This window comes from Alosa alosa, chromosome 18 (assembly GCF_017589495.1).
Source record: "Alosa alosa isolate M-15738 ecotype Scorff River chromosome 18, AALO_Geno_1.1, whole genome shotgun sequence".
Lineage (NCBI taxonomy): Eukaryota > Metazoa > Chordata > Actinopteri > Clupeiformes > Clupeidae > Alosa > Alosa alosa.
Genome location: NC_063206.1, coordinates 16,938,043 through 16,963,173, shown reverse-complemented (window position 1 = coordinate 16,963,173; position 25,131 = coordinate 16,938,043). Strand labels below are relative to the sequence as shown.

The window sequence follows — 25,131 nt, the reverse complement described above, 5'->3', positions numbered from 1 at the left end:
CCCTTTCAGCAGCTCCACCGTGTTTTGAAATAGAACAACTGTTTAAACAGCCTTGAACTTTTGACCCCTACCCACAATAACATCATCAGCGTAGGATTATGCACAAGCTTGTGTAATAAACTTAATGCAGGCACACATCCAATGTAAATGTATCAGTGTGTGGACTGTCAGTAAAACAATGACTTGTTAGGACTGGTGGTATACAGAATTGACAGATATGCCCTCTGCATAGGAGTGTGAAAGGTCTAAAGCCAAGCACACACCTAAGTGACTTCAAAAGCACTAGCTGCAATGCTGTCTCTTCAGTCACCTTGCATTGCCTCTGTGTGGTGAAAGAAATAATGCTACAACACACTGCATATACTACTGTCCATGGACATCTAGAATGCAAATTCTTGTTCTGTGCAATATGTGGAAATACAAAGGCGTGAATATATAAAACATAAGCAAAGCAGTGCTTCCTCTGCATTTTTTTTATATTACTCTTGCTCACTGCAGATAGTTTCAATCATTATCAAACTAAACCAAGAGTACAGTATGTTTGATATGTATGTTTGAAAATGTTTGATAATGATTTGCAAATGGCACTGGGTCCTCCCTTACAAAAAACTCAGTTTCAAAATTGCTGTTTTTTGAGTGTCAATTTTCAGGTTGCAATTTCTCAAATTGCAAATTGTTTAAATGCAAGAATGCAGTATTTTGGGCATGAACTACTTCAGAGAAAACGCAGTATAACTGCATTTTTGTGTCCCATAACTGCAGTTATTTTTGTAAGGGTTGGGTCTTTTGGTTGTGGAAGAAAGAGGAGACAGAAGGAAACAGTTGTATTCAGCTGTATAAGATCTAGTCATCCAGAGGCAAAACACTAACTACCACAATTGCCTCTCAAGCAAATATCTCCTGTGCTTCTTGGTAGGTAGGAAAGCTAAACAGTCAATCAGAGCAACCTTTTTCTCGACGGCTCGGAGGCAGATTCACAACCAAGCCGACAGAGTTCCATCTGTGTCAACGGTGCTGCGCACTCAGCACTGATTTGGGCTGCACACGTCCTACCATCGGCGTGATGTACACTGCACTTTAGAGGAAAAGGAGCAACAAAAAGAGAGAAATGAATGAACAATCAAACCTTTTCTTGCAAGATAATACTGATGATACAAGAGAAGTCTTTAAAGCTGATTGGGAGATGCCCACGATTATCCTAAAACAGATCAATTGTTTTTGTGCTTGAAACAAGCAAAATCTGACTAGAATGTGCAACGAGACATGATGTTGAACGATGATGCCAGGGTCTATTGGCTTGATACCCCTACAATCAATGAAAGTTATATAGGATAACTACTCTCTGTTTCCTTCCTTGGCCTCATCAGAAATCATTATTGCCCAGTGGACAACTAGCTCATTAGAACTATGTGTAGTGCTAATGAGCTATTCATACAGCCATTGTGGGGGCAAGATGCTGAGATCTGCAAAAGGATTCAGTTACTGCATAACAGTTTCTACAGACCGAGCAGACAGATTCATCTGTATGTTTTAATGTTATTCAAAAAGCATGGTTGGAAGCAGTAAGCTGATAAATAATACATCAAAGTGGCTAAATTATACATTAGTTGCTCATCACATTAGTGGTTAGCTAATATTTTGTGGAATTTCACCACACATCTGTTTAATTAAAGATGGTTTCCTTCTGTTTAAAATTAACTTAAAATAATATCTTAACATGTGATCATGTCCCCAGAACTTTCTAGAAGCCAGTCTAGAAGCCTGAGTGGTATTACACTAAGTGTAATGAATGAGTGTAAGTAAGTAAGTAAGTAAGTAAGTAAAGTAAGTAAGTAAATGTAATTTATAAAGCACATTTAAACACAGCATAAACTGACCAAAGTGCTGTACAGTGGATAACTAAAAAGACAAATAATACAGAAAAACACATTGGACCAATAGTCAATAATTCAATAAAACATGAATACAAGGAAACATTCAATATCATCAGGGCACACAACACAGAAATACATACAGTAGGATGAGCAGAAGTACAGGGTTAGGGAACAAGGAATGCCAGGGAGTAAAAGTGGGTCTTTAGCCTTGATTTGAAGGCAGAAATGGAGGGGACAGATCTAATATCCAGGGGGAGTCCACAGACGTGGAGCAGCAACTGCAAAAGCTCTATCACCACTCTGTTTGAGCTGTGAGCGCGGCACATGCAGAAGCCCTTTATTTGAGGATCTCAGGGACCTTTGAACTGAGTAGGGCTGTACAAGGTCAGTGATGTATATTGGGGCCAGTCCATTAAGTGCCTTAAAGGACAAGTTCGGTATTTTACACTTAAAGCCCTGTTTTCAGATAGTTTATGATTAAATAGAACGTTTAAGATTGAAATTTGGACACATGCTGCTGTCCTGAGAATTTTCGGTTTCTGTGGTAGCGCCCCCTCCTCCAGAACGCTGCATAGGTGCACTGGAACAATCCTTCCTAAAACGCATTAAACTTTCGTTTACAAAGACGTGAAACTCACCGAGTGGTCAGGGGTGTTCACTGATATGCTCACACAAAAATCACTGCAAAAGATTCTTTCCAACAGGTTTTATCGTAGTTTTTGTCCAACTCCATTGACTTGTATTGGATGTGCTGTGAGGTACGGGTATTACTCCGCTGCCGGAAAAGGATATTGGGTTGTTTGTATTCTTTCTGTAGTCTTATGCAGTCGCGGTATCGTAGGCTACTACCTATGGCTACTACGCTATCCAAATTATTGTCACGTCCAACCATGGCTAATGCTAAAATGTCTTGGAACTTGCACGATGTGAATGATAGCCTACGTGAATCATTACGTTTTCATCATGAAAGTTCCACAGCCAAAAAAATAGTAAACGTACAAAATCATCTTCTGCTGACAAAATCATCTTCTGCGATCTTCTGCTTCTTCTGTGTATTCAATGAAATGCCAGTGGTTTGCTTGTAATTGGCAAGACGGTGTAAGGTGCATTATCGCCACCAACTGGGCTGGAGCGTCTATTATTCAAGCTCTCAACGGAAGAATGCACGGGTGTGAGGCGTTTGGAAAAATAGCTCCACAGTTTTACAATGGTAAACACCTGTTGGAAAGCATCTTTTGCAGCGATTTTTATGTGAGCATATCAGCGAACACCCCTGACCACTCGGTGAGTTTCACGTCTTTGTAAACGAAAGTTTAATGCGTTTTAGGAAGGATTGTTCCAGTGCACCTATGCAGCGTTCTGGAGGAGGGGGGGCGCTACCACAGAAACCGAAAATTCTCAGGACAGCAGCATGTGTCCAAATTTCAATCTTAAACATTCTATTTAATCATAAACTATCTGAAAACAGGGCTTTAAGTGTAAAATACCGAACTTGTCCTTTAAAAACAAATAATAAAACTTTAAACTGAATCCTAAAAAGAACTGGGAGCCAGTGGAGGCCAGCATGGGGGAGATGTGCTCACGCCTCCTGGTGCCAGTTAGAAGACGCACAGCTGCGTTTTGGACCAACTGCAGATGTCTAAGTGAGGATCAGGGGAGGCCAAGGTAGAGGGAATTGCAATAATCCAGCCGTGATGTAATAAAGGCATGGATAACTTTCTCAAGGTCATTGTGAGATAGGAAAGATTTGAGGCGGGAGATCATTCTGAGCTGGTAAAATCTATTTTTGACAACAGAGCTAATCTGTTTGTCAAAGCAGAGTTCGGAGTCAAGAATGACACCCAGGTTTCTGGCATAGGGTTTGACAGATGGGGTGAGGTGACCTAAGTTTTGCACTACAATGCATCTTGCCTTGGGAGGACCAAAAATGATGACTTCTGCCTTGTCACTATTTAGCTGGAGGAAGTTGTTAGCCATCCAATTTCTGATGTCTTCAAGACAGACCAGAAAAGATTGTATGGAGTCCCTAGATTTTAGAGGCAAGTACAGCTGTGAGTCATCCGCATAGAGGTGAAAAGAGATGTAATGCTTTAGTGTTATTTTTTTCAGTGAGCAGCTTAGGACACCAGGAACTGAGCCTATGTCAGTCAAAGATGACAATACCAGTGATGGGCTGCGAGAGCAGACAGTGACATACGCTAAGGCATTAAAATGCTGCTTGTTTGTCAGGATACTTTTTCACTGATTTATTTTAAAAATATGAGCTATGAGTGTGAATGTTTTATATTCCATCCCCTAATTCTGTTTTACTGGTTTATTTGACAAATAATCTATATGGATTTGCTCTATAAAGACCTTTTGTCTGTTTGGGATTGTTTTGAGAGCCTATTGATGTATCTCAGAATAAAGGAATGTCCACAACATTAGTGATGTTTTTTTTGTGTGTGTGAATGTATTTTACTTAACTCATTGAATGTAGCTGGATACTCATGAACGCATGTCTCTAATAGCCACAATAGGAGTAATTTTAGCAACACCGTATTTTGTGTGGCCCATAACCACCAGTGGATCATGAAAATGTGCCAAAATTCACATTCCTTGCTTGTTGTTGGTACATTAATCCCATTCAGATTGCCACTTATCTGAGATGTAAGAGTTCAGTATAGGTTTAAGGTCTGGGGCAGGGATTTGACATTCTGTGACTTCTTCATTGAGGGCTTACTTATCAGCACTGTCCACGTTCTCATTTCCCCTCAGACCAACATGGCCTGGGACCCAGCAAAAAACTACACTCAAGTTCTGGTTCTTTAGACGTTCTAGTTGATCAAGCTCAGCTTTGGTTGTACTTTTTGCGTGACATTAAAGCCTACTGGAAAGATTTTTAATTGCAATTTAATTGAATGCAATTTACTTTTACGATTAAATAAAATAAATGTATCCCTCTCACCCATAGTTTTCTATTTATTTACAAATGTACATAGGCCTACTGTAATTACATTTATACATAGTTATTCTACTGATCTTTATACTATTCATCCTGCACATAGACTTATTGGGGGCCAAGCAGCGAAGCTGCGAAGGCACCCATTGTGTTTGTTAGTTTTCTTATTGGGGGCCAAGCAGCGAAGCTGCGAGGACCTCATTGTGTTTCTACGTTATTGGGGGCCAAGCAGTGAAGCTGCGAGGACCTCATTGTGTTTCTACGTTTTCCTATTATTATTATATGCAATGGGAGTCTATGGCAGCCCATAGAACCGTATGGTAAAAAGTTGGGAAATTTGGCACACTGATTGGGGACGGTCCCATGATTCATGTCACCAAGTTTCATGTCGGCAACTCGAACCCTCTAGCGCCACCAACAGGCCAAAGTTGGATGTGCGTTCATGCACGTAACTTTTGACCTGTTGGTCCGATTTTCAAAAGTCAGGTATTGTTGGAATCCTTGGACCAAGCCGAGTTCAACGCACCCTATGACGTCATTTTCCGCCATGATGGATTTTCCGCCATTTTGGATTTCATCAAAAACACTTAAAATGTATCAGGGGTCACATACTTTCTCTGATTCCCACCAAATTTGACACAGATCATCTTCAGACCAAGCCTCACAAAAGTTATCCCTTTTTGTCTTCGGAAGTATTACCGTTCGCCCGTAAAAGCCAATCAAAATTTGCGGCAAAGCCGCCAAACAGGAAGTGAGCTCATATCTCAGCAACCCTTGCATGTATCAAAACCAAACTTGGTACATTGACTCATGACCCCATCAGGAGGACCCTCAAGAATTGGTGACCTTTGACCTCTAGGGGGCGCTGTAATTTTCACAAACATGCCTTTTGGCCTGTAGCTGCTGCTGTGCTTAGAATTAAATTGTACTAGTGGTGTCTGGTAATACTGTGAAAGGTCCTTAGGTCAACTGATGGCAACTTGTCACATCAATATAATTTATTCGGCCGCCATATTTGATTTGATCAAAAACACCAACAATTTCGCACAGGTCACAAATTTCATCTGATCTTCACCAAAATTGGCACAGACCATCTTCAGACCATGCCTTGTCACTTCATTTATTCTATATATACTGTAACAATTGATAGAAGCGTTCGCCCGTCACATCCAATTGAAATTTGTGGCGAAGCCGCCAAACAGGAAGTGAGCTCATATCTCAGCAATCGTTGCATGTATCAAAACCAAACTTGGTACATGGACTCATGACCCCACCAGGTGAATGCCGAAGATATTTTGTGACCTTTGACCTCTAGGGTCACTGCAATTAGCAAAAATGCATTTTGCCTTGTAACTTTTGACGTGCTAGACGTGAAACTTGCTTTGACAGCTTATGGCCATACGTCTGATTGCAGCATTGAGCTAACTGTCATGAGCTCTCTCTCTGCCTGGTAACACGCGCTGATTGAAGCCTAACTAGCTCCACCTGTCCCTGCTCTGCTCTGCTCTAATTACTCTGCCAGCTGCGCTGCATTACCCACTAACCTCTCCCAGTATTTAAAGCCCTGTCTTTCAGCTCTCCTTTGTCAGATCGTCTGCAAACCCGCACCAGTTACCTGCCTGTCTTGGAAAACGACTCTGACTCTTTGCCTGTGAACCCAGACCCGCTCGACTACTTCTTTGATCTCCAGCCCCGGTAATCTTGACCTGCCTTCCGTCTCTCTTCTACGAATACAGCCTAGCCCTTGACTGTACTGCTGCTTCGTTTCAATTGCTGTTGTGTGTGTGTTTCCCCAGGACTTCCCGGATCATCCAGCTCCTGCCATTGCTGCTTCGGCTATTGGGGGAACACACACGCAGACCTTGGAACTCCCGAACCCCTGAAACCCCTGTAACCCCCAACCCTTAAATAAACTTTCTAACGTGACGCTTTTGTGGTCCTCGTCCTGTTTGGTGTCTGACACTAACAGCATTTCGTTGCCATGGTTACTCCGGCCTACCTGCTTGGCCCCCTCATTGCTGCTTGCAGCTATATTTCTTACTACTCTTATAATGTTGTTTCTGCACTACAATGACACTGTTTCCACACTGCACATAGCTGTATGTTATGTACATATCTGTTATATATTTGTCATATTGAATATCCATATTTATTCTGTTTTATTATATTCTGTTAATACACTGCATATATCTATATTATTATTTCTACTATTATAATGTTACTGCTACATCTACATACATTATTCTACTTATTGTATGAGATAACTGCTAATACACTGCACATATTTATATTTATTTCATATTACTCTAAACCACCTTCTGTAAATCAACTGTATACTACTGTCTACATTGCACTATATTTCTTGACCTGTCTCTGTATATTTCATCACCTTTCTATACTTTGCATCACATTGCATGCATACTGTAGCTACATGAACCACAGCTAAGATCCTTGGTTGCTATGAAGGCCAGTCGTTCTAAATGGATGGTTGCTATTGCCAAAGGCCAGTTATCGCTGCCGTTGTCAAGCGGGCATATCCTTCACTTTAACTTTATCTTATTTTAAACATCTCTATTTTACTTAGCCTACTTCCATACAGTGAGTCCCATTAAGAAGTGGCCACTTCATTCGCGCTTACCGTGATTCACGCAGCAACATTATTAAATGAATCTGCCTATGCCAACGTTTGCAAAGAGGAGAATCTTTTAATTTGATTCACAATGAAACGTTACATTTAATGTACATGTAAACAATGAGTAGGCTAGTTTTGGTTGTTGTTGGTGGTGTTACTGCATCCCTTAGTTATGCCTACAATGCAAAATTGTTCCCTCGTGATTGTTAGATGCATTTCAAAACATCGCGACGTGAAATGCCACCACAAAACATTGTTTGTGAATCGGTCTTATTAGGAGTCCTCGCTTAAACTGTCACAGACTCAGGCGCTACTTTTAGGGCTAAAATGCTTCCTGAATTACTCTTAGTAAAAAAAATAGGAGTCCTAAAGTTACGAGTGACAAAGTTACGAGTACAAGCATCTCATATCAAATGACCATGGCATTACGCTAAGCAACATAAATCCCATAACGTTACAGCAACATCTCCTCCCTATGACATAGCTAGCTAGCTTCTAGCCACACAAGAAATGAATGATGTTAAATCTCCGCTTAGCATTCTAATAACAGAAGGGGCACATTTTTGTGGACCACTACAACATGATTCATTATGTCTGTAACTCTATAAAACACTTACTTTCATAAAGGAAGCACACCATCCAGCACATACACATGGAAACCGATATTTTAGGTACTTGGCCACGAATTCAAAACCTGTCTCCCTGAAGCTATGTTCTAGAATCTTTGCTCTGAAGGCTGCGTTGCTAGGCAACATCAAATAAACAAAATGAGAGTCTTTTCAAGGTATTAAAAGTGTATGTGTGATTGCGAATGGATGTGTGTGGTTTGCAATTAGAATAAACAAGAAATAACATTTCCAATAATTTCCCATGATAAATTACACAATATTTGCACCTTCCTTACAACGTTGCCACCTAGCGTTCAGATGTAGGCTACATGTATTTAACATTAACGTGACATTGCTTGCTTATTCTTTCGTCAACTCCATGCTTTTAGGAAATCAATCTTTTTATCATAGTTCCCTCTTCAATGAGCGATTACCAGCTCGTTTTTGTAACAGAGATATCTGTTTATTAACACCTATTCATATTAATACGTAGCCTATGGAGTGCTGCCGACCACTGTTCATTACGGCCCAGAATGCCTTGCATGTCTTTATAACAAAACAACACAGTAGAACCTAAATGCCCGTAAACATATGAATTTGCATACTTGTAACATTTTTAATAATACTCTCCCATCATAATATTTAACAATAATGAAAATTTTAATTTGAATACTGTCAATGTGAAAATAACTGTACTACGTCAGCAATAAATAACTAATGTTCTCCTTACCATTTCAGTTTGTAAGTCCATACTATCCCATGGCAGAGCAAGGATTTCATGATTGGGCAAGGTTGCCTGGAGACATTGTGGCTGCCCAGAGACATTGTGCATACTTGGAAGGCATTGTGATAGATGTACCAGTACAACTGCAAATGTGGAAGGTGATACCAAATATGGGTGAGTGGTTTGCCAAATGCAGGAAACTTTTGGAATGTTTTCTTTTTTTTTTAGCTTATGCACCCTCACATTGGAGTCCCGAGTTCAAATACAAAATTTGGTATCGATATGTGACAGTGTTCCTGAGATATGGACGACTTCCTGTTTTGGAGCTTCCCGCCCGATTTCGTTTGGTTGTGACGGGAAAACGCTTTCGAAAATCAAAAATCCTTCTGGTAACTTTTGTGAGGCTTGGTCCAAGGATAATGTACGTCAAGTTTGTGACCTGTGAAAATGTAGTTTCGCTTTCTGTTCAATCCAATATGGCGGACGAACGACACGCCCACCTGACGTCATCTTCGCGAGCAACTTACACCGGTACTGACCGGACGTTTTAAAGTTGGAACGGTGTCTCTGTCTCAAAGGGCCTAGGCGCTAGGGCTGACAAAAAATTAGGGAGACGGGAAAAATAATAATAAAACTTAAGAAGAACAATAAGTGTGCTTTGCAAGCACACTTAATAAAACTTAAGAAGAACAATAAGTGTGCTTTGCAATCACACTTAATTAAAGAAGGAGATTTGTTTCCATGGTTATTACACATTGGAGTAGATTAAATTACATACAATGGCTTTGATTAAATTGGACCATATAACTGTATTATTGTTGAAGTCCATCATCTACAACAGTCTTATAGACCTTACCGTAGTCAAGGACAGCCATGCAGTGATTTCTAGTATGCATAAAATGATATTATGCTGTCAGTCATTTCATCCACATCTCTCATAGTTCACATTCTTGCCTCACCATAGTGCTGCTCTTGTTTCTTCAAGTAAATGTGTGTGCCAATGCCCTGGCAACAACCCTTATCATATTGTCTTGGGGGTAGCTCCATATTTGCCTGACACGAGTTTGCTGGAGTCCTTGCTGGACTATGAATGAAACTCACATGAAAAACTTTCTAAATCTCAGCCTCAGCTCTCTTTTACTCTGTGTTTGTGGTAGGCTTTAACTCTTCCGCATTCATCACAAAGTACCTACCCGTACACACAGCAATCAGACTGAGGCTTCTTGGACTAGCACTGTAGCTATAATGATGAACTAGGCCTACGTGTGAAGATATTGCGGTTTAAGTATAAATCTGTAAAGACAGAACAGTCGTGCTTGTGGTAGTCACCAACTGAACATTACAGTGTTTCACATGCGTCCCACTTACATTAACAACAATTAACTTTATAAATGAACTACTTAATTTAGCCATGTATTTAGCAATTAGCAATAAGCAATTAAATTAGCTTATTTGTGGCCTTTCACTTTGGCCACCATTTAAATTAGGGCCCATTAACTTAAACTAATGTAATTAACTTGTCTTTGAGAGCACCATGTTGTGCACTGATGTTGTTTGCACTTTCGATCAATTACATCCTTTCTTCCAGACGTGCGATTGTGTTTGGTTTGTGACTGTATACATATCTGCTCCCACTTTACACCATTTTGGCTTTTTAAAAATAGAAAGCTTATTGGTCTGCTGAACCATGGAAGACTAAATGTTCTCTCTTTTAAAGACACAAAAACAAGAACCATTAAAAAAGTGAAGGGGAGGTGAAGGAGAAGGAGAGGAACACAACATTGCAGTGTAACGTGGCACAGAAATAAATTATTTAGAGGTTTTTTTTTCAGAGCATGGCGTGGTAGAGACTGTTTCGTGGCCAGAGCCCAGTCGTGGTGGAGACTGGAGTTTCACAGAGAAGAGGAAAGGTAAGCAAACACTGTGTTTTACTGTAAAACAGTGCTCAATCACAACCCTTTATCTTAGCACTAGGTGTGGGTGATCACAGTTTTCTTGTTTACCTACAGTAGCCGACATTAATTTCAAGTTTTTCAGTGATAAGTTGTTTACATGTACATCCTAAATGTGCTATTAGTTGTCTCTGATTAACATACTAAACAGCCCACATTTGCTCAGCTGAGAACACTCTCGGCTGTTAATATTTCCAGGAGTGAATCGAAAAATGCAACAATTTACATAAGCATTGATGTGGTCTCATTTCGCTTTTAGCCCCCTTCAGCAAAGGCCTTGTCACTTGCAGAGTTCTACTCTCCTTCTCTCACGGGCTCATGGAGTGGAGCTGTCACCCTCATCTGCACCTCAACTGTGTGTGTGTGTGTGTGTGTGTGTGTGTGTGTGTGTTTGTTTGTTTGTGCGCCAGCAGCATCTGTGCACAGAGTGATGACAGGTTGTGTGAGAGTGTGGGTGTGAGAGGGAGGAGAGGAGAAGAGATAAGAGAGAGGAACGAAGGAGAGGGACGCAAACCACGGGAAAATGCATTGAATAATTTCTGTCCTAATCTGACAACTATTACATTAAACACTCAACTAAAATCTACAGTACACTGTAGATCCACAATCTTTTGTCTGTCAATCCTCTGGAATGCTGGGTGACAACTCTAAAGGTGAGAAGAGAGAGAGAGAAAAAAGAAAGAGAGAAAGAGAGAAAGAGAGAGGAGTCCAGTTATCTTAATGATCACCACCTCTCTGTCTTTCATCAGCGGAGAGTGGTGGCCAGGCTGTGGGCTTTGGGGGCTACCTGAAGCCAGCCCTCGTCCATCCCAAACTGGGGCAGTGATTAGTGGTGAAATGGCTTACATCAGCGTATCTCAGGTTAATTACACCTAGAGCCAGGTCATTGTTCGGGAACTGGTAATTAACGACAGAGTGGCGGGGAGGGAGAAGAGGATAGTGGGAGAAAATAGAGAGAGAGAGAGAGAGAGTAAAAGAAAGGACTGAGGCCAAGATTGAATTGAAGTTATTTCCATTACAAGGGAGAGTGAGCACAAAGACAAGAAGCAACAACAACAGCTGCTGTTCTTTGATAAACCTGTGCATGTCTTTGTGTGGGTTTGTATGCATAAACACAGTGGTGCTCTCTCTCTCTCTCTCTCTCTCTCAATCTCTCTCTCTCTCTTTCTCTCTCTCTGCTGATATGCACATAATGCGTAGTCATGTGTGCCAATGTGTGTTAACCTTTCACTGTAAAGTCATATAATTCTTATTAATCATGTCCATGATATGATGGCTGATCAAACTTGTGGAAAGCAAACACATTTATCTGTCCGCTGATATCAATTAGGACTCAATTACAGTGGTGCTGTTATTTCAGTTTCCTCACACATATGTGTTCCTTCGAATGCACATCATTGAAAATGTTGCTGAAGAGCTTTTGCCTGATTGATCAGCGTTGGACTTCTACAGACCCCTCTCTCTGCCATGTCATGTAGGGAAAAAAAAGTGAAAAGGAGGAATTCAGCGCTGGGAGCTCATTACTGTAAATGGGTGCAAGGGTGCAAGATGAGGGGTCAAATGTGTGTGTATGTGTGTGTGTGTGAGTGTGTGTGTGTGAGTGTGTGTGTGTGTGTGTATGTGTGTGTGTGTGTGTGTGTGTGTGCGTATGTGTATGTGTGTGTGTGTGTGTGTGTGTGTGTGTGTGTGTGTGTGTGTGTGTGTGTGTGTGTGTGCTTCTACAGGGGGAGAGTGGTTCAATGAGTGGCATGCAACTGTCATGAAGAGAGTTTAATATTAAATGTCAAACTTGTTTCTTGGATCTTCCTGAAAAAAAAACTAAAACAAGCAGAGTGTAATGTGAGTGACCCTGCTGGGGTCTCCATTACTGATCTTCAATGATTTAGTGCTTGGATGGGATCCCTGTGGAACCTCTCCATGGTGCTTACTGCCCACAACTATCAGCTATAACACAGGATGAAGGCAGGTGACTGGATGGGAGAAAATGAAATGAAATGGCAGTTGCTCTTTGTTTGTTCTGTCTGAAAATGTAATATTGTTTGGGTGTGTTTGGGCTGTATCTCCATGGTGCTCTGGATTGAAAAGTCTGTGCTCTGCACTGATGGAGGGGCTGTTTTTTTCATATACTGTAGCATCTCATGGTCATGTACCATCAGATCGAATCAGATTCACAGAGCCTCAACAAAGTCAATATTAATTTGATGCGGCTTGTTTATTCCCCCACCCCCCCCCCACACACACAGCTATCCAGGAGCTATGAAACATATATGTTTGCAATGGGATTTTGCATAGTTAGTCTTAAACTGTGTTATATGGTGGATGGGCTTGAGTGTACACAGATGAATGTTTAACAAAGGAGCAGATGGTCTCATTTAACAACTTATTTAACACATTACATTACATTAAATTACAGCTGACAAGCTATAATATCATTCCCTAAAATACTTTTGGTGCATTCCCTAAAAACTTTTGGTGCTGTAGACTTCTTACATGAGCATACCCCTCCATCACAGCCTACTACATCTCCATCTCTGCTGTATCACTACACTATTGTTCCTTTGCCTGTGAAGTTCATTTGAGTGTGTGTTATTTGTGACATGGACATGTGTCATAGTGCCAATTTTGTGCAGCAGGGGGCTTCAAGGCAGTATGTGGTCAGGCTTTGTTGTATTGATTCAAATGACATCCTTGACAGCTTTGATGTCCAACCACACAGGAGGGTAGAAGTTAAAGATGTGAAATTGGCATGCTCCAGTGAGTGGCTCTATTTCATATTAAAATTCAGAATATAAACATTAAATGGCATTACATAACGATACTCATATTAACTACAGCAAACCCTTCTCTCATATTTATTTTCATAGCCAGGTTTACTAACTAATTAGTATTGAATAGTCTACAAGTGCACATCTACTACGGAGGTCATCTTTATCAGTCATTCTGAAGTCAGCATGTAAGAGAGATTGTTAGCTTTGATTCCCCTTGCGTAAGAAGGGCCACTGTGTAAGTCTTAATTCAAAAGCACCACTGAATTATTGACCATATAGCATAAATAATCCCAAAGCCTTATCCACAGCAGTGCACTTTGTCTGTAATGTCAAAAGCATTTCTAAACTATCTTGCTTGGGATATTTCACATAATCACAGAGTGACAGTGAATGTGAATTGTCTATATTAGTTTCAGTCCTGAATTAAGATGAACACTTAACCTGCCAGGAATGTCAGGCTGAAACATTTACAATGCATTTCAGAGTGAGCATGTTTGCTCTGTGCTGTCAAGTGTATTCATTGTGTGTGTGTTTTGGGGTAAGGGGGGGTTGGTAACAGGCACAGTGAAATAAACATAGTAAGCCGATGTAAAACTAAACATGCTGTACCAACAACACATCATGTCTACTTACACAGATTCCCAGAATGGACAAGTTTATAGCAGCCAAGTGGCAGCCCCTTTAGACACTGGCACTGGCAGTCTCCTCACCTGGGTCTAACTGTCTGGGTTGTCTTCTCACATGCAGAATTGGCCAGGAAAAAAGGGGACACGTTGCCTGAAGGGCAATGGTTCTCAGATTCTCAGACACACAGACACGGACACACACACACACACACACACTCACAAAGAGCATTCACGAGCCCTGGTATGTTTACACAAAAGCCTGCTGTGTATATGTGCACGTTCTGCTATTTTGGTGTGGCGTAGCAACCACTTATGAGAGGGTGGGAGATTTTGGCTGACAGCGGCCTTACTGAAAAGAGAAATGTTTTGATGTTCTCCAGCTCGCCCAGAAAAAGAGCTGACAGCTAGTGAGCCAACAGGGACAACCTAATCAATCTGTGTGGTGTGTAAGGACTTGAATACCCTGCTGGGGGACATAGATAGAAATTCTCTTTTCCTCTCTCTCTCTCTCTCTCTCTCTCTCTCTCTCTCTCTCTCTCTCTCTCTCTCTGTCTCTCTCTCTCCCAGTAACTTTTCACTGTCTTGTCATGACCATACTTGTGCATATGGGTTGTGGAGTTCTCCCTCTCCCTGCTGACGAGTGGCTCTCCACGTCTCCAGTAAAGTGCTGCGCTCCTGCCTCGTTTGCTCACTGTAGCCTGATACAGGGGGACTCGTTTCATGGCTGCTTGCACTCTAAATGCACACCATGGGTAGCAGCTTTGTGATTGCACAAGGAAATTAAGAAAGAAAAAGGCTAGGGGAATTGCATGCAAATATGCCTTCCCACAAGGCTCCACACAGCAGAAGTATGGTGCACCACCATTTGGCTGCTAAATCATTTTAAACACAATTCCATCAGACGGATTACAACAGGAAATGAAGATCAACATATTGCTGAATTTTTTCCTTTCTGTGTCTGTCTTTCTCACCATTACTGCAGCAGTACCTAGACTGTACACCATTCACTTTCATGGATCTGTCTGACTTGAAAAAAATGTTCTCCACCATGTGCAAGATCAGCTTATACTCCTGTATTCAGGTCCATTACAATTCAGCTTCCAACTTTTAAGTCACAGTTACACAAAGAATCACCCCCAGGCAATCTTGTAGTTGTGCAGCAGAGCACACAATGGATTGATGCTTTGTGGCACTTTACACTATAGTTCCATTATGCAAAGGGAGGAGGATGCTCCAAGAAAGGCTGAAACAAGACTAAAGATCCTGAGAATTATCCCGAAATGTCAGAGGACTACAATTTAAGTGCAAGCTACCGCAACACCTAGATCCACATTTCATGCAGGAGACTTGGACTAAACATTGATGTTTAGTCAGCCTAGGAGTTTACCTGGGACAAATGACACTATGATTATGAGCGGAAGAGACTATAAAAGCACAAAGGCAAAGTATAAAGGGAATTGGTCTTGACTGGGAGGCAACAGCTGTCACTGTGCTTTCTCTCCTGTTCACTCTGTGGGCCCCTTTCTGACATTTATAATGCATATTTTGAAAACCAAAACAGAGCAGCGATTTGCCATCATGGTTTTGAAGAGGCAATTTGTGTGGGCAGATCTAAGAAGGTATAGCCTACCCAACAATGCCACCCTCATAATGAGAACCAAAAAAACACTCTCAGCTACCTCATCTGAACAGCACACAAACTACCTCCCATTTGGCAGTGTGCACATTTAGCCAAACTGTGTAATGTAGCCTAACACGTTTCGATTAGATTCAATGTGTTTATACATTAATGAATGACTTAGGCGGACTGAGACAGCCATACTCACTGTTGTAAACTGCATTCCACGGCTGGTACCCATAGTACCCGGTGATTCTTAGGATCCGCTCCTCTATGGACGCGCTGTTGATGTCCTCCACTGAGCGGGACGCTTTCAAGTCCTCCTTGATAGCCTCGTCCACCACCAGGTATTTCAGTTGTCTGAGCTGCGGGCTGATGTCGGACAGCCGTCTGGGACTCACATCGGGCGATCTCCGCATCCCGCTGAGAAATAAAACACAAAGGTTTGTGTGATGGATGGTCGGATGTTCGGAGGGCACCAGGTGATCACAGCGTGGCTCTCCGGTAAAACCCTCTCCTTACATCAACGCAGGTCAGCTGGGCACAGAAGTAGTCAGGTCCAGAAGACACACACGCATACTCTGAACTGCCCGATGGCTTAGGCTATTCACTTCTAATGCCAATGTCCACGGTCTCCCTTTATCTCCCTCGCTTCCCCTCTCCCTAGCTGAACACAGGCTACAGCCCTGGAGTGAGATAATCATCCTTCACTAACACAGCGCTTCAGAGGCACGCAGGATGAGACGCTAAGAGAAAGTGACAACAGTACTGGTTTACTGTACGTGTACAGTTGTAGTGGTCCCCATTAGCCAACGAAAAAGTTAAGTCATGTATTAAATGGGTGAATGGAAGTGCACAGAAAAAAGTACGCATGGTTCAGCTGGCAGTGCCTTCCAACATGCCCAATAGCCTACTCTAGCTCATACCCACCACTCCACGCTTTGGCACAGGCAACCATAACCCATTTCCCCTGGCTAACGAGTAGGCTATCACTGGGGAATTGAATTGCATGTGCCAGGCAAGGCCATCCACCATTTCTTGTTAAGCTGCCACCTAGCTAAAAGGCATATTTTTTGATCTGCCATAATTTACAGCATCGCCATGAAAGTATTGGTTTCCATTGGCTGTAATGCTTGTAAACGTATAAAACACAAATGTGAAATGGAAACCAAAGTTCTTTATTAAACGTTTCTTGCTGTTCTGCTAACTGGCTTTCATGCGGATCCTGCCTATTCAACCACCTGTGTATTACAAAGACCTGGTAATGTGCGTCATGTAATCTATTCAGATCGACAGTAATTTTATGGTTCCTTTAAAATTTGCCTATTGCTGATATTTGCACCACAAGCATGCACTTTTTTTCAAATACAGCATCAGTAACTCCCATTCCTCTCCTAATCTCGTCCCACTGAACCTTGAAAGAGAGATTGGTTACGCGCCAAATCCGTGCGTAATAATGACCTACCTATAGATGAATGTACGTATTTTAAGTTATACCGCTAAGGTAAAACTGTACTGTAATGACAGTTCTCAAGCGTTCACTGGCGACAAATAGCCTAATGCAGTGAAATCTACTGAACATTTTAGAGTTGTTATACACACATGATTACAAAGGCACCTCCTCCATAAAATGAAACACCTTTCAAATATATATTTTACAAAGCAATTTAGTATTATATTGTAAGTTGACACTGTAATAGCCTACTTAAACATGAAAAAGGTTTTTTTTTTACGTATTAAAAATGTTTCAGAAAAATTCTTACATGGGCATCAAAGTAGTCGGAGGTCCGAGGTAACACATGCAGTCCCGCCGGGGTCGTCCGACGCGGTCCCATATGGTGCCCTCTCCATCGCCATACATTATCCCCAAGGAAAGGGGCCGAGCGCACCCGCTACAGCAAATCCACGACGAGCGAGAACATAATACTACCAGCGACTCCCTCATACACACACACTCACTCACTCACTCTCATACACAGAAGCAAGCCGTGACATTTGCATACTGGAACACAGATGGACTATTGCGCTCTCTATATGCTCTACACACTACACTTGGGGATGCGCAGCGCACTACAACAGCGCCACCTAACGGAATTTTCGGTGGCGTCCAAAACTAGACGGCCTCGTTTACAGAAGCTTTGTTGGCATCGGTCCAGATGATTTCTCTCCTCACTTGTAATCGCTGGCATCTTGAAACACCCTTGGAGGCTCAGGTCAGATGCAGCATATTTATAGGCTATGGTAGTTCTGCATCTGTTTTAAATCTGTGTTGTGATGTATGTGTGCTGTGTGAAATTGTTGAGGTCATCACAGCTAAATGATGGCGTTTTTAATGAACAGCGATAAAAACAAAACACTTTGAACTTTGAACAAACATTTTGAAGTGGCTTTTTGGATGGTATTTCTGATGAGTCCAATATATAATGCAAGATAACGAGAAAGCAAGCAGGAGATAAAGTGAGTGACAGTGGGGAAAGCGGAACTGGCTTAGTTACTCTTTTCATGTACCCCTCTGGCATTGTGTCACTGAAACAACCTCCCTTCTGGCTGCCACTGTGCTATTGTGGCAGATGAAAGTGCACTGCAGACAGGCCAGGAGAGAGAGAGAGAGAGAGAGAGAGAGAGAGAGACTATGTGTACGTGTATTTGTGTGAGTGTGTGCAGAGGTCAGTAGAGAGACTACGTGCGTGTGTGTGTGTGTGTGTGTGTGTGTGTGTGTGTGTGTGTGTGTGTGTGTGTGTGTGTGTGTGTGTGTGTGTGTGTATGTGTATGGTTGGGATATCAGTCACAAGGAAGGATGAAGGGAAGGACAGTCAGTGTGTGTGTGTGTTTGTTTGTGTCTGTTACCCTGCTGTCACTTGCTCAGATGTATGGTGGCCAGCAAGTGACCAAACCACAGAAAAGGGACCATTATTCTGTAGACACTCAGGGGCTCTGAGCTCTAAATGAGAGCGCGGTCAAGGCTATTTTTAGATGTATTGGTTATTTGCCTGCACCAATCGCTCCTGTTTTCAGGCCAGCACTGCAGCTTCTCATCACACAGACACAACGTGAGCACTGCCACAAACCCCAGGGGGAAAAACTCCTTTCTCTTCACCTCCGGACCCAGATAAAGTGGTCTAATGAAAGTCACCCCAGCCGCAGGTGGCCAGGTGTCTGCAGAATGCCATATCCGTCCTCCTAATTGTCCTCCATGGGCACACTCCTCCACTATTGCTACCTTACCCCTACATGTGTCCTTCGGGAAGGACTCATCGCTGTGGCCTGCGTTGCCGCGGCGAGGTCCAAATGCTTGGCACAGCCAGTAACCGCTCAGCCCAAGGGGTTAACAACGCTTAGAGGCGGCCAGTGGCTGAGCGACATAGAGGCTGTGGACAGACAGGGAGGATGGAGGACGAGGCGGAGGAACGATAAGCAGAGCAGGACAGGGGAGGGACGATCCAGAGCTGTGGGGGAAACGGGAGAGGAGGAACGGGAAAGCTGTGGGTGTGATAAGGATTAGCTGAGGTGGAGGGATTATTGCGAGGGTTTCAGAAGGAATGCTGGAGAAAGAGAGACAGAAAGAAGGAAAGAGAGAGAGAGAGAGAGTGAGAAATAGAGAGTGTAGAGAGCTCAAACTCCTGATGTAAATGAGCAAACCAGAGGAGAGGTGGGAGTAAGTGCAGCAATCTGGAGCAACAAATGGAGACGAGGCACCCTGCATCAGAACATCTCTACAAATAAGAAGAACCGAGGCACCCCGTATCAGAACATCTCTACTAATAAGAAGAACCGAGGGACCCTGCATCAGAACATCTCTACAAATAAGAAGAACCGAGGCACCCTGCATCAGAACATCTCTACAAATAAGAAGAACCGAGGCACATCATAGTAATGTGTGTGGCTAATTAAGGGAGATGTGTGTCATGAAAGGTTCATGGGGGCATGTTTTAGACAGAAGGGCCAAGAACATGGGAAAGATGATCGATGGTGGAGGACAGCAAGTCCTCTCTCAATTCCTGGTGGACCATTTTAAAATTCTGTTTTCTTACGTTTTCATCCTGCTGATCAAATTAAATGAGGAGCACTCAGGACCCTTCAAGCTACCCTTCTCGCCTCTAAAAATAGGAGAAATTTTAAGTGCTCTAATTCATGCAGGCAAAAGTCTGTTTTTTTTTTTTTTTTTTTGCAAGAGAACACAGTGTCCCCAATTCTACTGCTGCAAATTATTTCATAATTCTAAATGATTGGGACATTTGCCATTAAAATTAATACAGTGAATAGACCTTTTGCAAAACTGACAGGGGCTGTACAGTTAAGGACATGAATTAGAACTTAACCTGAACAGACAGCTTTAGGTAACTTTGTTTCTTACCCTTCCCTTTTCTCTCACACTCCCTGCCCTCTTCTTAAGAAATAAATTGTGTGTGTGTGTGTGTGTGTGTGTGTGAAGCCCCACCACAGAGTGTTTATGCCCCCGGCTCGCCTACCCCAACTACAGCCACACTGAAGACACTGGTTCACCCCCAGTACACACACACACACACACACACACACACACACACACACACACACACACACACACACACACACACACACACACACAGGCAATCACAGCTCCCAGGGCACAGCCGAGGGCCTCCAAACACTGCATCATACCACTACTGCCTTCAGCGAGCCATGAATTCCAATTAAACCCTTTCTGGTTCAGATGGTCACCAGGGACCTGTCTCTGGTGACTGACTTTTTTTTTCAAAATCTCTTTTAATTGTATATAAAGTTGGGTCTGCATTTTCTCTGCAAGCCTTGTTTTGGACACAGTGAAAGATCAGTTGGGTCAGAAAGGAATTTGATTAGACAGGTTCTAATCAGTAGATGCCACAGTGTTGTGGCTTTCAATCACACTTCACTGTGGAGTCGGCCACTGTGAGTATTGTTTGTTCACTTACACCATTGCTTGTTTACGAAGCAGAGCGGTGAAAATAAGATGTGCCTGATTGAAAACTGTAATCTGTAACTGTATCAAGACCTCACATCGCGAGAGCATTCATATCACATCGCTGACTATCAGGTCTTGTTTTCAGATCAGAGCAAACCACCCAGGGCTTACAGATCACATTTCACTGTGTTCAAATCAAATCCCAAAGCAATACCCCACTAATGCACCTCTGGATGTATTGCCTAATAATGTGTTTGTTGCTTTATGCTCCACGATGTTCTAGCCTATTCCTATATTAAGGGCAGTGCAAGGCAGTGTGGAAGCAGCCCCTTTGGATTGTCACCACAGCCAAAGCTTTAATTGGGCTCTTGGTAATCATCTCTGACATTTATCTCTGAGGAGCTTTGAGAGCACACACACAGGGGGCTACAGGAGTTACTTTTAAAACGTCATAATTGCACATACACAGTGCACCCTCTCTCATGTACATAGAGACAATATATAGACAATATATATCAATATCAATGAAATTATAAAGAGGAAATATAGACAGGCCTTGGATGTAACATTTGTAGTCATACTGAGGGTCTTGATATACTATGTAAGAACGTGGGGCCATGCAGAATGGACCAGACAGCATCAACATTCTGTACTCCTATTTGATATAGTTTAAGTTCAAGTTGACTGGACTCACAATGGCTGGTTCGGGAATCAAACCAAGGCTTACTAATTGTCAGACTAATTGTCAGTTACTAATTGTCAGTTACCATTGCTCTACCACATCTGTTTTGTGTGTGTGTGTGTGTGTGTGTGCAGCATGATATCATGTCTAGACAACTCCCCCTTCTTTGGAAGCATTGTGTGAATCTATGTCATCTTGGAATGGTATTCAGGTTTAGGTTTCAGAGTGCCTATGTCATTATAATTAAATGTCAGGCTGAACTTAATAGGAATAATAGAGGAATGTAACAAACCAACACAATTCCATTGTTTGTAAGACCCAATTAATTCAAGCTTATCCACCTTATATATTGTCTTCTACGGCCTAGTGCTTGCATCAACTAGTGGTCGAGCTTAATTGTAAACAAAGATGTCCATGGCAATAAAAGTGCTTGCTTTCATAACTTTAATAATTCCTCCAGCGTCAACTGTGTCATTATTTAAAAGCATGTTTCAAATCCCGCATGCTCCAGCAGTATCAATAATAAGGCGTACGACTTGGGAACACTGCAGTAGACCTGCTCTGACTGTGAAACTCTAACCCAATGAGAAAATGGCTTGCCTGTGACCATGGCATCAAGGTATATATTTCCCTCTGCTTATTTCCCTCTGCACCAACATGAGAATGACATTTTTATTGGTGTAACACAGTTTGGGGCGAATCAGTGCTATCTGAGGATATGTGTGTGTGTGTGGGGCGTCCCCAGCAGTAGTGTGTCTGGAACAGTCCTCTGATGAAGTCCTACTGTAGCTGTACCACTGTGCAACACAGGAATGTTAAGCAGAAGGCTGCTAGAGAAAGACAAACATTTAAGTATGCGCACAGCAGAAATAATATGCATTCTTACAGTCTCTTTTATCAGGATGCTGCATATGCCAGAAATGCAAGTTATTTTTTATTTTCATACCCATAGCCATAGCTCTCTGCATTGGTTTAATCTGGCTCTCCTTGCATTTATAGTAACCTTCCCATTGGTGAGCTTAGAGGCAGTGAGTCCAGCTGGTTGCTTCTCTTTAATATCTCTATCATTATCTCTAACCTCAAGGGTTTTTTTTATCGCCATCATCTTCAGCTGACTTTAATAAGAGATAGGGTCTTGACGACCTCGCATATTCCCTGTTTCAACTCTAGCTATTTTGGGACTTTGTGATGTGGGTCATGATTACAAGGAGGAACATCCTCTCTGTCAAAGGATCACTTTGACTCAAATTACATGAAAATAATAATAAAAAGGAACTATGTTATAGTACAATAGTATGTTGGGCTTTCTGTATATTTACAGTTTAAAAATAAACTGATGATACTGGTACTTTCTCAGCATCTAGTATATTAGTTTTTTACAACTGTTTACACACGTTTTCAAAACTCTGTGTCTATTTTTCAAAACTCCACACACAAAACCCACAACTGCTCACACAAAATGCAAAATGCCTAAAATCTCCATCAAAATGTCGCAAACACATCTTTAAACCAAACATTCGCCTCACATTACAAACACTTTTGTCATAATATGACATTTTGGATACATCATGTACACACTGTTGCTCAAAACCTAAAGCTCTTCTGTCTTAGGCTTTCTATAGCCTATGTATTTCCATTCAACAGTGAAAGTTATGGTATCAACAAAGAGAAGTTAAAAATACACAGTAAAAATGCAAGCAATATTGAAACCAAAAATAGTGATTCTTCACAAATAATTTGCTGTTGCGAATACAGTATTTTACAGCTAACAAGAAAAAAAGCAAAGCAGAATACAGTGACCACCAGATGTACATGGAGTTTTGAAAACACTGATTTTGCCTACAGTGTAAGACGGAAATGACTCCATACTATCAAATTGCTTTGCTTTGCTTTGCACAAGTGTGTGTGTGTGTGTGTGTGTGTGGGGGGGGGGGGGGTTGCTCAACTGCAGAAACAAACAATCCTAAGCGTTCCTAATGCATTTCTGGAGGCACAGAAAAATGTATTGAGCTAATGGTACTGTAACATGGGGACAAACAAAAATAGAGTAAAAAGACAAATACACACACACACACACACACACTTGTCTTTGGAAAAAAACAAAATTAGTGTTTTCAAAACTCCATGTATATCTGGTGGTCACTGTATTCTTCTTTGCTTTTTTTCTTGTTAGCTGTAAAATACTGTATTCGCAACAGCAAATTATTACCGTAACTTTCACTCTTGTATGGAAATACATATAGAAAGCCTAAGACAGAAGAGCTTTAGGTTTTGAGCAACAGTGTGTACATGATGTATCCAAAATGTCATATTATGACAAAAGTGTTTGTAATGTGAGGCTAATGTTTGCTTTAAAGGTGCCATGTGTAAGAATTGAGGTAAAAATATCCAAAAAATGAGCTACACTCATCAAAAGAATGAGAAGAAATTAGGGCGATGATGTCATTTAAAAAATGACAAGGTATAGTGCTGCAGAGATATCAACCTGAATTAGCATGCTAAATTACTAGCCACAGCCCGACAGGTGTCATAATACCAGTTTCGGCCATGGGAGGCGGAATGCGGGCAACATAACCACCAGCCAAACGGCAATACACGTGTCTCGGTTGTTACTCTAGGGTAGACCAACTCACTTTCTGGAGGTATACTACCCCCATCTTTTATGGAATGAGGAGTATGAATTGATTTTTTGGCGGACATTACACATGGCACCTTTAAAGATGTGTTTTTGACATTTTGAATGTTGTGTGTCATTTTGCTGGAGATTTGAGGCATTTTGCATTTTGTGTGAGCAATTGTGGGTTTTGTGTGTGGAGTTTTGAAAAATAGACACAGAGTTTTGAAAACGTGTGTAAACAATTGTAAAAAACTGTAAAATGTTCTGTTTCGTTTCTGTTTTTGTACCAATTCCCATTTGATCTGGCAAAGGTGTGCAGCTACAGTAATGGGTGGCCGTGGCTTTTAGCGGTGACAACTAGTCAGACCTAGTTGAATGTCAAACTGCTGCTTTGCATAGCGTACCCATATGCTGATGTGCCCGGTGAACGGCAGATAATTGGTTGTGTGTGTGGCACTGCTCAAAGCCCCGCAGAGTATTACATGACATTTTCTGTTCAGGGAGCTTCTCGGAGCTCACTCTGAATATGCAGATACTGGCTTCTGTCATTGGAAGGCTTGGTGTGTGTTTTTGATTGTGTGTGTGTGTGTGTGTGTGTGTGTGTGTGTGTGTGTGTGTGTGTGTGTGTTTGGTTGTGTATGTGTGCGTGTGTGTGTGTGTGTGTGCGTGTGTGTGTGTGTGTGTGTGTGTGTGTGTGTGAGAGAGAGAGAGAGAGAATATTGGTGCACAGAAAGTGTGGTTGTTTTCCTTTGACAGTGATACTGTTGTGTTGCTTGCATGTGTCTGTGTGCTTGTGCTGTTTTGATCTACATGCATACATCATACACGTTGGTATGTAGCCAACTTTCTCTTCCAGCTGGCTGCTGCGTGACCCTGACATTTCATTGTGGTTCACTTTTTTTTTTAATTATCATCGGATATAACAGATTTGTTATGTTTGTTTACATCTACATTGGCTATTTAAGAGATACTGTAGAAAATCCAGTCCAGTGGAATCAGACATCAACAGACAAGACTATGTATAAACCTAGTTATCCCACATATTAGTTGATTTATGGAACTCCCAGAGGTATAGACAGCAGAGGTGTGCAAAATTCCAGAATTTAATTGAAACTGGCTCTTAAATTCCAATTCAATTCTTGAATTTCACTTGCATTTCAATTGAGGTAGC

The 25,131-nt window shown here is 41.8% G+C and overlaps 1 protein-coding gene across 1 annotated transcript in view; it reads right to left on the bottom strand.

The window, feature by feature from the left end:
• The window catches only part of slc35f3b (solute carrier family 35 member F3b), a 71,023-nt gene extending 53,294 nt beyond the window's left edge, over window positions 1-17,729 (bottom strand). The window contains exons 1-2 of the mRNA XM_048269430.1: window positions 17,507-17,729; window positions 15,952-16,166 (exon numbers count right to left, since the gene is read on the bottom strand). Coding sequence (XP_048125387.1) covers window positions 15,952-16,166; window positions 17,507-17,688 — 397 coding nt within the window. The 5' untranslated portion in view covers window positions 17,689-17,729. The remainder of the gene's footprint in view (window positions 1-15,951; window positions 16,167-17,506) is intronic.
• Between the last annotated feature and the right edge of the window lie 7,402 nt (window positions 17,730-25,131).